Genomic DNA, 13,903 nt, shown 5'->3' with positions numbered 1-13,903 from the left:
ATAAATAATACTAAACATAAGTTATCTAGTTAAGTCGGACTTACCTGAGACAGTGTCCGGCCTGCCCGACGCTTATTTTTTGGGCAAGAGCCTAAGTTGGACTCATACCGAGTATCCGGCCTGGTGCTCAAGTCTTGTTGCAGGCAACGAGGGAAAAAAAATGAATACAAAAAAATATTTTGTAAATTACCCGTTTTTATTTTGCTGTTCTCGCGATCTTTGAGAAGTCGGTGGAAACATTGGTCAGTGTATTGGTTAACATTTTGATGATGTGGTGATCTTCTTAGGCAGCTCTTTGTAATTTTTTTTTTTAAAGGAAGAAAAGATGTGGTGATCAATGAAGGCTTCAGAACAGACACCTAACAGCTATTTAAAGTTAGCAACGAGTGCAGATCAGTTGGAGCACCAGTGTGTTTCCCTAGGAAATAATAATCCCATTATGATTTTTTGTCCTTTTGTTCTTCTTATCAACCACTTCATTCTATACATTTTCTGCTACATCAACAGATAATATCTAGTCTCAATAGTAATCGAAACGCAAGGCAAGGTTCCAAGTTTGTCCACCTTCTCTCGTGACGTGGGACGTGCATCAAATTTCATTGATATGACTTATCTTTCTTGTCACGCAGGAGAGGACCATGTTGCTTTGTAGAAAGAATCTGGACTTGTGTCTGTCACTGACTTCATATTGTAGGTCCCCTTCTCCTCCTGTTTTTTTTTTAATGAGACTTTGGTTTTTTTTTCTGCATATCTTTTGCTTTTGCTTTCTTTGCTATTTTTCTTTTGCCGCTTTTATTACTTGTTCTTTAGTGACGCTTTGTCACTGCTTTTCGTCTTGACTAAAATCCCATTTTGTCGGTGCTGCCTTTGTTTAAATAACTTTACTAAAGGCCTCAAAACTTATGTGGTTAAAGGCATACTTAAGGGTTCTTATATTGTTTTGTGCAACCTAACACTTTTCTTCTAAAGTGCTTGCCATATATATCAAGAAAAACAAGGGATATATTTCAGAACAGGTGTAACCGTGTAAGTGTTGATAGAAATCTTGATTACTCATTTCTTGTTCAGATTACAGAACGCTTACTAATATAGCTGCCTAAGATACACGCACGATTTCTTAGCATAGATAGTTAAACCCCATCCCGCTTAAGATACACAGACACAAAGATAGATACTCCCCACATATTTTCCCCACCCAATACCCCCTTCTCGCTCTCTCTATTCTACACATATGCACATTTGAATGAGGATGTTATAGTTATAGTTTCAGGAAGATGCAACTAATGAATGAGGATGCTAATATATAGTTATAGTTTCAGGAAGATGCAACTAATGAATGAGGATGTTAATAGTTTCATCGTATGATCGAGGGAGAGAGAGAGAGGGAACTTCTAGGCATTTCGAAATAAAGTGATGTGTATATTGTAAAGCAGTTTCCTTCTAAGCATTTCGAAAGGAACAAATACATACCTGAAGATTGAAAAGACACCAGAATGTCCTCCATTCAATTACTTGATTATATCGGTTCCTAGAAATTATTTATTTCAGCGTCGTCTCGCCCATACCATTTGGATCTCTTTTCATTCTAATTTGGGTGGATCCGTCGTTGGTTGATGTCTAATTAATCATTTGTATCCCAAAATCTGAGTTCGTGTTTTATGCCGCGTCTACCAAATTTAACTGTTTGTAATGACATTATTCAAATCGGAGAAGAAGTTGGCTTCAAACTTTTTGAAAGGCAAAATTTAGAACTCAAACTGACTTGACATTTCACATTGACGTAATATCAGGCAAATACATAACTGCATTTCGAACTGGGTGCCAAATCTTGTCCATGATTAACAACCCCATCCTTAGTAGATTTATCAAGAAACATGGACTCTTGGTACATGTTTTTTTTTTAATGTTTTTAAAAAAGATGAATCTTGGAGTGTGGATTTTTTCCAATAGGCTTTCTTAATTTGGCCGTTATGTTATTTTACATTTTGTGGGTTTGTCCTAATTCTATGTTTAAGAGGGGTCAGTTCCTTGTATTCTTTGATCTTTCTTTGATAGTCAGCAGTGGGACCATAGATGTCAAAGAAACTTGTTTTCGAACCACATAAAATCCGTTTGTTTTTTTTCCTTTTCTTGTCTGGGTATTGAGAGAGAGCTTCGTACCTGACAGTGAAGGCAACCGGCTCCTTGCCTCCCCACTCTTAAAGAGAGAAAGAATGCAAGACAGTCCTCTGTTAAACCACCAAGGAACTAAGGCTGCACACGAACTCGACTCGATTAAAAAACTCGAGCTCGAGCTCGAGCTCGAGTCAAGCTCCTTATAGCAAGCTCAAGCTCAACTAGACTACACAAAATTGAGCCCGAACTCGACTCGTTTAACCTATTTAACTCGTTTAGGCGTTAACTTACGTAAGCATTAACTCGTTTAACTTACGTAAGCATTAAATCGTTTAACTTGTGTAAATGTTAACTAGTGTAACTTGTATAAGTGTTAACTCATGTAACTTGTGAGAATTTGTTTTCACCCTAAAAGTTAAATCTAGTGATTCAGTGAACCGATTTTGGTAATATTATATAGAGTACCAGTGCAAGCTGAGTCGATCATAAAGAAGTTGAGCTTTTGAAACTCAAACTCGACTCATCTATCAGTTCAAGTATATTTGTAAGCTCAAACTCAGCTGGTTTATAAACCTGTCCTGCATGAGACAAGTTTTTCCAAGCCGGTTCGAGTAACCTGAATTGGCTTGGCTCGTTGTTCAGCCCTACAAGGGGGAGGCGATTGTCCTTCCCCCTTCTTTCATGAACTCTTCTAAGAAAAGGGGAATGTCATCCACGGGCAAGAGGAGGGGTTCAGAGGTTGTAATCAACACCTGTCCTTAGAGTTCCACTTAAGAGCTTTCAGTGATTCTGTTAATTTTCATTAACAAAATATGGCCATTCGACTGGACGGCCAGAGTTGCCAAGAGGTACTTGGCTGGGGGTGTGTGAGTCTCACGGTAGAAAAGAAAACCGGCCAACAAGCGCTTGTAGTTAGATAAGAAGGGGAAGAGGCAGTAATCGACTTTGTCACTCGATTTCAAATGTGACCGCCATTCCAAGAAAGGCAGTAAACATCATCTTTGTTGGGTGCCTAACACAATTTTTTCTGTTCTCTATCTGTTAATTGATATCTTTCATTTGATCCGCTTGCAAAAATAATCATATTTTTGTTATCTTTTCATTTACATGGCGTCCTGCTTCGTAACTATTTAAGCATTGCCCATAACATTCGGATGTCTATTCTCCGCAGACCCGACGCAGGTAAATTAATGCAGCCAGGAATAAGATAACATGCAGAATATAAGAAAGTTATTTTTCTATTGAGTAATGTAGGTCTTCCTTTAGATTAAATTCTGTGGATGAAGTCTTCGAACCAAGATTTGAAAGCCATTTTCTAGCAGAAAAAAATTTAGGAACATGTTCGATTTGTTGAAAAACAAAAGTGGCATCCTAAGGAAATGATAATCCTATTATGGTTGTTGATCCCTTTAACTATTCTGTTCATCCACTGCTTTCTTTGTATTTTTTGCTTCACTTAAATGTTGTCTCAGTCTAGTGAAAGATTCCATATGAATTCTTCAAATGAAAGTCAAGGATCCAAGTTTTTCGACCCAGTGAGATGGGTGCTTCAAATTTCAGTAATACTACTTATGCTTTTAGTTGTGCAGCATAGGACCATGTTGTTTCGACTTGGTGCGCACCATGCAAAGAATGTAAACTTGCGATGGCCTCTTTTCCTGTAGCAGCAAGACAAATAGGTGTAACTGACACTCTTCCTTCTGTGAAATCCTAGCAACAGAATTCATATGATTGAAATGTAGGTGAATTTAATGATTTCCCCCTTTTTTAGCTTGCAAGATGCTCATATTTGAGTTGGATTTCAACTTAAATTTCCATGAACCTCCTGGTTATATGTAGTGGATGTACATGCTATATAACCTCATTCTTAAAAAGACACTATAAACAGACCAAAGTTGCCAATACTTCACATGAACCAGTTTCATACATGAACAGGTTAGTTCTCTCGTAAAGCTACCAGAACAACCAAGTCAAGAGTCCTTGGCTAATTCGTTCTATTTGAAACTTGATTCGAGCAGTATTCATTAAGCTTTGTTATACTCTGTATTGAAATATTCATTTGTTTACCACACAAGAAAGTATGAAATACATCTTAATTAAATTCTGAATAGGATGCCAATAAACTGTCAAGTTTGCCTACGTGAAACTCGATTTTGTACTAGCATGTCAAAGAATTCTAACAGACCATATGATGAAGATTTGCATATTTCACTGAATTTTAACCAATCTTACACATACTAAGTGCCAACAATGATATTGGTGGCTTTTGGGTCATGATCTCCACTGAAGATTCGGGCCATTCCAAAGTCGGAAATCTTTGCCGTCATCTGGTCATCCAACAAAAATGTTGCCTGCTTTGTGATCCCGATGAATGATGTTGAGCCGGGAATCTTGATGATGAAGGTACAGCATCCCTCTTGCACTTCCCATAATTATTTTGAATCGTTTCTTCCAGTCCAATGATTTACGTTGAAAACCAGCACATTAGTCTCCCTGTCGCTTTGTCACATTTAGAAAGGCAACAAGTTCATATAGAAAGAGATCTATAATGACGTGAGCTATTCCAACTCCCGGACCAATTACATGATGCTGTTCTATTTGATTCTGAAAGTTAGCTTGTGTGATTTCTTGTTTGGGTTATAGTGTTTTAGGGTATGCATTTTTTCTGTTTATTTTTGTCTTAATAGAGGCATTAGTATTTAGTTGGTTGACCGACATTTGTTCTTATCAGGGCAAACCATGTTTGTATAGTAGATCAAAAGAAACTTGCAAGACAAATTTCGGAATTAAATACAAGAAACCAAAATCGCAAGAGATAAGAGCAAAAGACCACAGACATTTTTTATCACCATGAGGAGCCAACAGTCTTTTTAGCGGAAAAAGGAAAAATGAGAACTGAAGATGTTCATCACCCAAAAAAAAAGCACCAAGGCTGCCATTCGGCATAAATTCATAGATAAGAATCTTTTCTCCCCGCTCCACGCTGCAACCCAATAGACCAACCAAGTTCTTATGTCGAAGCTTTGCGATCAATGTAACTTCATTCATAAACTCCATCAGCCCCTGCCCAGATCGCTCAGAAAGCCTTTTCACTGCGACAAGCCGACCATTGTGTTCATCTGAGAGAAACAGACGATGCAATCTATATTACACTGTCCCAGGTGCCCACATGAGAAAGGTTTCAACACATGCATTGTAAATTAGAGGCATTGCTAGAAACGTGTTGGTTAAGGTAACGTTGACAGACTTGGTAGGAAGGAATTAAACAATAGACAATGAAGTCAGATAAATATTCGCCTATCGCATGAGTAGAAGGTAAACAACAAGTAACTACATAAAAGAATTGGTGTAAGGCAATGACAACAAAGGTAGATCAAGACATATAAAGGTACTAAAATTGATAACAGCTATGTCCCAAGGGTACAGGGTGTAGGTGCTGGTGGTGCAGGACATGGTAATTTTCAACAAAAAAAAGAAAGGTGTGGGTGCAGAAGAGATAAAAATTTTGTGTGTGTGTGTATATATATATATATAATTTTCAATTAACTATTTCATAGTCTTATTAATTTAAGTCATTATAACTTTTTTATTACGGCTAGTTTAGTTGGTAATTTAAAAATGTCTGTTTTGGATCGATTCCGCTTACTTTACTGCACTCGATGTGCTTTGATCGGAAACCACCAGCACCAACATCAACATAGGCGAGGCAGCAGTTTAGGTGCACTCATGCAACATAGGATTTAATTATCTAAATGTACGTGACAATGAAATAGCTTTTAGTGAAGTACCTTATAGACAACGCCAAACCCTCCTCTTCCGAGCTTGTTCTCATTCGAGAAATTATTGGTGGCTGCCTGCATTGTTCTTAGGCTGTACTGAGGCAGCTCATGGTTTCTTTCATCCTCAGTGAGACTACTCATGAGCGAAGCCATCTCACAGTTGTATTTTCTTAGCTCCTCTGCCACAAGAGTATAGTATTGAAAAATGAAGATCACTTATGGTAACATGAGAAGTCATGTAAAGCCGCCACGAAAAATTTGCTCAGGATAGTGAAACTCACCATTAAGTCGTTTCCTCTTTCGCGTATGGAAATGCAACACGATAGTCCCCATTGCTAGCAGCAGTATCCCTGCTGTGGAGGAAATGATAATCACGGTTCTCCTCTGGTTACCTTTTTTACTTCCTGCTGAGATAAGCAAAGTCAATTAATCTTATTTATGTCTCAAAGAGAGAAAATGATGCGAAAACTTGGAGGTAGGCAAACATTTGCTTTCTCGTGGTCCCAAATTCTATTGCCAGAGTACGTCAAACTATGAGATTCGATTAATGGCCAAAGCAAATGATCGAGAGCAGGAGAACGAAACAGGACAGGGCTCACCTGGTGAGGTAAAAAAGAAAGGCCAGGTGTAGTGGAAGATGGCGCAGCTCGGGCAAGCAAACCGCCACACTCGGCCTAGCGTGTGATTATTCCCGATCTCTTTCATAGCATACTGGAAGCACGCCGAGCAATCCGCTGAGCTGAGGTCAATGGTGCACTGCGCCAGGCTGTAGCTGGTGTACCCGCCCTTTGGCTCTATCATGGTGGCAAACCGCTTCGAGTTATCGGCAGCCTCTTTCACCAATGGGTATACCCACTCCATGCCGTCGGACTTGGCAAACAGCTGGGAATTGTCCGTCCACACGACGGGGAATTTCGGTTCAAAGATCCCCAAGAACCGCTTGCTGGAGAAGCGAAGGAAGCAGGCCTCGAACCATATCATGGCAGAGCTGTTGCTTGGGCATTCGATCTTGACCCTCTCGATGGCGGCGGCGATGCAGTTCCGGCATATATCTGCAGGGATGTCGCCTCGACATATAGCAAAGCCGTAGATAGTATCGGTGGATTCGCCGACGGAGGTGTTGGAGAAGCCCCTAATGCGAATGGAGTCGACCAAGTAGCGAAATATCTCTTCCAAGTTTTGCCGGTAGATGGGGGACAATCCATCTGCGCTTGGAAAGCAGATTCTGTCCAAGTAATTGTTCTGTCTCAGTCTTACTTCGATGGGATCTTCAGTCATGCTCGGGTGAACCGATGGAGGAGATTGCAGCAGCCCAAGAAGAAGAACTAACAGACATGAAAAGCGTGGGGCAATTGACCGCGTTGTGGTTGCCATGGGGGAGGTTGATCATCGATTGTGAAAGAGAAAGAAACGAAGGAAAAGGCGACGGCCGCGGTCGGCTCACCTCATTTCATCGGCGGCGTTCCACTTCCAGTCGACATTCTCTGACTTCGTCTGAATCTGCACTGACCTGCTGCTGCTGCTGTTATGGATCTGACTACCGCTGATTTGAAGGTGGCTTGCGAGACTAGCTGGTATATAGGAAAGGCCTCAAAGTGAACCGAATTGGTGAGACTCCGTCTATATATGGACTGATTTATTTAAGCCGTATTTTTATTTCATTACAAATAACTAAAACAATTAAAACTATGTAAACGAAAAAAATAGTAGTTATGACAGTTGGTGCCACTATGTCGGAAACGAAGCAACTCGAACTTGATTTTGGTTTGTTGCTTGTTTGAAGTGATATTCACTAAAATGCAAGAAACACTTGTGAATTTCCTTGTTTGTTGCTTGTTTGAAGTGATATTCACTAAAATTCAAGAAACACTTGTGAATTTCCTTTCAAATTCTTGCGAGATCCAAAAGAAAGGGTATTTAACACCCCATTCTCATGCACAGAGTGTGTAATGATTGAAATGCTCCTATTAAAATGAAAAAAGAAGACTTTTAAAAATGATAAAATGGAAATTATGTAGATATTAAAAGATTAAAATGTACATTACGTCATAGAAAATTTCTAAAATGCCACCACTTTCTTCGTTTTTACCTTAGTGCATAAGGGTTGTACGCTCAATCTCTAACTTGTAAGTTATATGTTATGTGGCCATGTTTTGACGCTTGATAGTTGAATGAAAGTCTCTTCCCTCGTAAGGGTAAGTGTTGAATTTCAAAAAAATTTACCCTATACAATTAACTATGATAAAAGTTGGAACATGCCTTCCCATGTTGAAGACCATAACATGAAAAGCACCTTAATAATTGTAAGTTTGTAATTGTTATAAAATTTTTTCTTTACTCCTCTTATTCAACTAAAGAAGGTATTGTGAACAAATAAATGACATTTTCTTGCAGGAAACTTAGGCATTATGTCATTCCACCTATGATAATTGAATTCCATAATATATAACATGTTCTGCATTTATGTGGTTCCATTCATTTGATAAAAATCCTGGGTTTATGTGGTTCTATATCGTTGTTTTTTATGTCAAAATATGTTATGCTGCCAAACTTTTTTCTGGCTCTTATGACAACCAACATGATTTTTCAACTGATCTCTTTTTTCCTGTCCATGTCAAGAAGCTAAACGTATATTTCTTTAAAATTGAGCTCTTTTTTTTAAAAAAAAAAAAAAGAAGTGTCATAAGTTTGTGGTACGTGTAGTTATTTATCCAGAAAAGTGGGAAACTTACATTCTTGAGCTCATCCTTTGCCTCCATACAACAATTTATAAACAGAGATCAAACCTTTAAATGTCCGACTGGCCATCCCCGTCAGGGGTATTTGACGGTCGTCGTAAAATTGGTTGAGAAAATGCAATTAATATCAAGAAGGGGACATATGACAAAAATGCTTCCAGCATGCCAAAAAATTAAAAATATATATATATGATATCAATATCATACCAAAGAAGATATCAGTATCAGTGCTCCGATCGATTTACGAAAAGAATAGCAGTTTTAGAGTTGGAGGCGATTGACAGAATTGATGAAGTGCATGATCTAACATAATAGAGGATGCTAACATATTTGTGTCCAGGCAAGACTGAAATGAAAGCATGCAAGATTCATCCATCCACCTATTGCTAAAGTTGGATAATCAACAACTCCAGGGTGCTGCAGAAAACTTTAGAACTTCAACCTAAACAAAATGAAACCATACTTCCTCTTCTTTCTACTTAATTAGTCTCATAAAATCACACGCATAAAATGATCAGGTCTAGAAACTACTCCCAAACGAGCCGTTAAAACTGTTTATTTTCACTGAAAATTTTAATAAAGAAACACGAAGAGAGCCGACAAAAATAAAGAGAACGTAGTAAACAAAAACTTGAAGCCGTACAAGAAAGAGAATTCGTACCTGTAACTCCGGTAGACGTTAAGCAGGAACTCAAGATCAGGGAAACTGGTGAGGGAAACGGAAACGAAGGGGTTCGTGCACCACTTGCAACTTGAGATCAAAATAAATAAAGGTGACGGAAAGATGAAGAAACGGGTTGGGGCACCACCCAAGTCAAGTCAATGGTTCTCATTGGGTGGTCGGCAGTCGGTCAGATCGCCGTCTAAGAGGCTCTTGTATTCTTCTTGAAGTTTTCTTTTGCTGAAAATGCAAAGGAGAGCGATTGATCGGTGAGTGAGTGAACTCTTTCACGGTTTGAGAGAGAGGGAGAGGAGTTGCGTAGAGTGGAAGGGGAGGTCGATGAAATATACGTCATATTTATTCTTAATATGAAGACTTTACAAACTCTTGATTCACATCGAGTAATATTCCCTATTTTAGTTTTAACCTACATAGTAATTGCTCATAGCTTTGCATCACTTTGGGTAAGTAAAACCGGGAGAACCTTCGGACTACCTCTAGAAACAAGTAAATAAGTTATGGTCTGACTTTACTCGATATAATTCCAGTCTCTTTATCGGAATTCCATCTAACTGTCCATATTGCTCCAAATCGGCCTCAGTTATTCTGTACTGACCATTAAAAAAGTAATTAAAAATAAAAATATGTTTCGTTGACATTTAATGTGTGAGGAAATGTCGTAAATATCAGTATCAGTACTCTATGTGGGTTTCGTCTGCAACTCTGAATATTGACAAATATATACAGTTTATAACTGGTTTCATATCACTGACGTAATTAAAAGCAAGGGGGGCGTGTTTATATATCTATGAAGATAAAAAAGTAGAAACTGATACTATATTATTAAAATATCATCTTGTTCTTATTGTTTTTTATATCATCTTGTTCTTAATGTTTTTCGATCGTCCATCATGAGGATTGAACGGCCCTACTTAAATGGTTTGGTGATTCTGAAAAGCTAGAGTCACCATTCAATTTTTCTATATATAATATATATGTGTATGTGTGCCAACTTGATACAAATAGGCTGTCCATTCCAAAGAATTGAGACAGTGGAGAAGAAGTCGAAAATATAAAATCCAAACTATTTTTTTAAGAGTATGAAATACCACTCAAAGAAGACAAGGTGTTTCACTTTAAAAAACTTATTTTGTTTCCCTCTTTTCCTTTCTCCCACTTTTTTTTCTTAAAAGGTATTTCAGACTCTTGAAAGACTTTGACCTATCTATTTACAACTTAATTTTCAGACTTCATTCCTTATAGGATCAATGATGCAAATGATTCTCATAAAAACTTGGCATATAAAAAAAGCTGGTAGTTACCTGCCTCCTTTTATTTATATATATATATATATATATATATATATATATATATATATATATATATATATTATATATATATATATATATATATATATATATATATATATATATATATATATATATATATATATATATATATATATATATATAGATAAAGACTACTGGTCAAACATCGGAAAGAGGCCGATTTCAAGCTCCTGCTCTTGGCTTTATCATGGTGATGATAAGATAATAATCAGCACCGGTATCTAGTGAGCACCTTTTAAGTTGACTGAGAAGCCATGAGTTACATTTTCCTTATAAAAAATTGTTATACATTGGTACCGGTTCGAAAGAAATGGCGATAATGATGGGACCGGACCATTTTCCCCGTTTTTGACACGGGCAACCCCCAAAGCTTACGCTGCTTCTATTTCCACAAACACCCAACCAGGTATTCCCACATCCCCTGCAGCTGATAATGATAGCGATCGACCATCCATTCCAATTGGTTCTTGCAAACAAACAAACATCTGGTTTTTCCAACTACGGGAGAAAATTAACCAGGGAGAGAGTACTACCACACGGCTGCCTTGCCATCTGGTTGTGGGCGCACCACCTTCTGTCAGGACCCATTCCACCAATCACTACGGGTAAGCACCAGCACCAACATCAACATAGGTGTGGCAGCTGTTTAGGTGCACTCATGCAACATAGGATTTGATTATGTACATGTACGTGACAATGAAATAGTGAAGTACCTTATAGACAATGCCAAATTCTCCTCTTCCAAGCTTGTTCTTCTTCGAGAAATTATTGGTGGCTGCCTGCATTGCTCTTAGGCTGTAGTGAGGCAGCTCATGGTTTCTTTCATCCTCAGTGAGATTACCTATGAGTAAAGCCATGTTGTATTTTCTTAGCTCCTCTGCCGCAAGAGTTTTGAAAAATGAAGCTCACTTATGACAACATGAGAAGTCATGTAAAGCCGCCACGAAAAATTTGCTCAGGATAGTGGAACTCACCATTAAGTCGTTTCCTCTTTCGCGTATGGAAATCCAACACGATAGTCCCCATTGCTAGCAGCAGTATCCCTGCTGTGGAGGAAATGACAATCACGGTTCTCCTCTGGTTACCATTTTTACTTCCTGCTGAGATAAGCAAAGTCAATTAATCTTATTTATGTCTGAAAGAGAGAAAATGATGCGAAAACTTGGAGGTAGGCAAACATGTGTTTTCTCGTGGTCCCAAATTCTATTGCCAGAGTACGTCAAACTATGAGCTTCGATTAATGGCCAAAGCAAATGATCGATAGCAGGAGAACGAAACAGGACAGGTCTCTCCTCGTGAGGTTAAAAAGAAAGGCCAGGTGTAGTGCAGGATGACGCCGCTCGGGTAAACAAACCGCCACACTCGGCCTAGCGTGTGATTCTTCCCGATCTCTTCGATAGCATACGGGAAGCACTTCAAGCAATCCTCTGAGCTGCTATCATCTCCGGAGTTAGACTGAACTCTGCTTCGGATCTTTTTGACTGCCAAATACGAATACGCTCCCACCAGAGCAAGCCTCTTACGCCACATCAATTTTCAACTTTCTAATTTCATCAGGCAGCTTCTTTTCTGTGCCCTCGCTCAATCCTTTAGCTAAACTATTGCTCTTATCGGAACTCCATGTGTTACCTCTGTTCGCACCAAAGGCAAAACGTTCGCTTCTTGGTTCTTCGCCAGCCATTGACCCATTCTCAATCTTAGAATCAGCAGAGCCGACCCATTCTCATCGATTTTTAACTTTCATGAGGCGCAAGAGGCTTGCTCTGGTGGGAGCGCATTCGTATTTGGTAGTCAAAAAGATCCGAAGCAGAGTTCAGTCAAATCTGGAGATGGTAGCAGCAGCATGTCGTTCAAAATGGCAACTGAAATGAGGCATTTGAGGATTGATGGTGTGGGCTCAACTGGTAGACACACGCATTCTGCAAATAATTTGAACCTTAAGGGGAACAACAACATTCCAGGAGTTGGAGAATGGGGAGAGCTTCTATCCTGATAAACTTTGAGAATTGTGGTGTCACTTTGAGAGGAATCGTTTTTGCTGGTCATTGAGTTGCTAGAATTGCTGATGGTTCTGATGAAAGGCTTGGCCAATCACGTTCTAGCATCCTTATAATTGCTGCCACGGTGGGTTCGGATGGGAGAACAGAAGGATGAGAGAGGATTACAAGGGCAAAGGATGGGTGAAGGGCGAATGCCCCATTCTGGCTGCTACCTCTAATACTTATAGCCGATGAGTGGAAATGAGCTTGGCTCTAAGATGTGCTTTTGGCTTGAGTGGCTTTTTTTATGTCTTTCTTTATGTCACTTCCTTCTTTAGTGTACCAATTTTATGTCACTTTCTTTTTAAGTGTGCCTAAGTGTGCCTATTTTGTGTCTTTTCATTATTCAATGTGGCTGCTTTTTTAAGAATATTGTAGGGATTTTGTTTTTCATCTTTTGAGTTCTTCCACAATTTTTTTGGGATTTTGCTTTTTGTCTTTTAAGTCCTTCCACAACTTTTTTTAGTACTAGACGGTAGTGAGGGAAGGCTTGGACTCATTGACCTATACAGTCTTCTACAGCTTTCTTTGGTTTTCCTTCTTTGAGATGTTATCTACTGCTTATTCTTCACAGTAACTGCACTTCACATGCTTCTTATACCTTCAAACATTCAAAGCAGTTGTGCTCATGATATTTTTGCACTAATTTATAGTATTCTTTTAGGCTTGTTTGTTTGAGTATTGTCTTTTATAGCTCTGGTCTGTGGTAATTTCTTTGGTTGTGCCAGAGTTTCTAACCGCTTATATATTTCTCCCATAGTCCCTTCTTTTGTTTTGTGGGATTGTGAATAAATTATATGATGTCCTTTGGATTCGTATAACCATATATTTTGACCATTATATTGGTGGAGTAATTATTCAAATATAAGTTGGACACTCTTTGCTCTTTCCCTTGAGAAAATTTGTGGTAGTTCAGGAAGTAGTAGTTCTAGTCGAACTTTTACTTCTGGTTCTACAATTTCTTTAGTAAGTCCTATTTTTACACAATATATAGGAAGAATAATTTTGTCATTTAACACTTCTGCTTGTGCCGTAAAAAACTGGATATATATTAGAGTTGCCTTTGCTTTAGTTATATCCAAATATTGTTTTGCAGCCCAACATATTTCAAGTAGTTGTTCTAATTCCTTACCTGTCTGTGGGTAAACGGTATGTAAGTGGCCATAGGTGTGGGCTGTCTTGACTAGGTTAGAGTTTGTTTCTTGGTAGGCAATGAGTTTAT

The 13,903-nt window shown here is 38.6% G+C and overlaps 1 protein-coding gene and 1 long non-coding RNA gene across 2 annotated transcripts; both read right to left on the bottom strand.

Annotated features, from left to right (window-relative positions):
• Window positions 1–4,996: 4,996 nt before the first annotated feature.
• On the bottom strand, window positions 4,997–12,323 carry LOC116249030 (G-type lectin S-receptor-like serine/threonine-protein kinase RKS1). Its single transcript, XM_050075768.1, has 4 exons — window positions 12,272–12,323; window positions 11,617–11,742; window positions 5,904–6,073; window positions 4,997–5,234 (listed from the first exon to the last, which is right to left on the bottom strand). The coding sequence occupies exons 1-4, from the start codon at window positions 12,321–12,323 to the stop codon at window positions 5,205–5,207; spliced, it is 378 nt and encodes a 125-aa protein (XP_049931725.1). The 3' UTR covers window positions 4,997–5,204.
• Window positions 9,458–11,374, bottom strand: LOC126409816 (uncharacterized). Its single transcript, XR_007572597.1, has 3 exons — window positions 11,356–11,374; window positions 11,176–11,241; window positions 9,458–9,533 (listed from the first exon to the last, which is right to left on the bottom strand). It is a non-coding gene; the product is annotated as an uncharacterized LOC126409816 (long non-coding RNA).
• Window positions 12,324–13,903: the final 1,580 nt, after the last annotated feature.

Source organism: Nymphaea colorata, chromosome 2, assembly GCF_008831285.2.
Source record: "Nymphaea colorata isolate Beijing-Zhang1983 chromosome 2, ASM883128v2, whole genome shotgun sequence".
Taxonomy (NCBI): domain Eukaryota; kingdom Viridiplantae; phylum Streptophyta; class Magnoliopsida; order Nymphaeales; family Nymphaeaceae; genus Nymphaea; species Nymphaea colorata.
The sequence above is the reverse complement of the archived record's forward strand: the minus strand, read 5'-3'. Positions and strand labels throughout refer to the sequence as shown.

Coding starts and splice junctions, on each gene's coding strand:
- LOC116249030 (XM_050075768.1), bottom strand. CDS start 12,323: ATGGCTGGCGAAGAACCAAGAAGCGAACGTTTTGCCTTTGGTGCGAAC. Junction 11,743..12,271: donor TGCCTTTGGTGCGAACAGAG/GTAACACATGGA, acceptor TGCTTATCTCAG/CAGGAAGTAAAAATGGTAAC. Junction 5,235..5,903: donor GGTTTGGCGTTGTCTATAAG/GTACTTCACTAA, acceptor TGTTTCTCTCAG/ATGAACACAATGGTCGGCTT.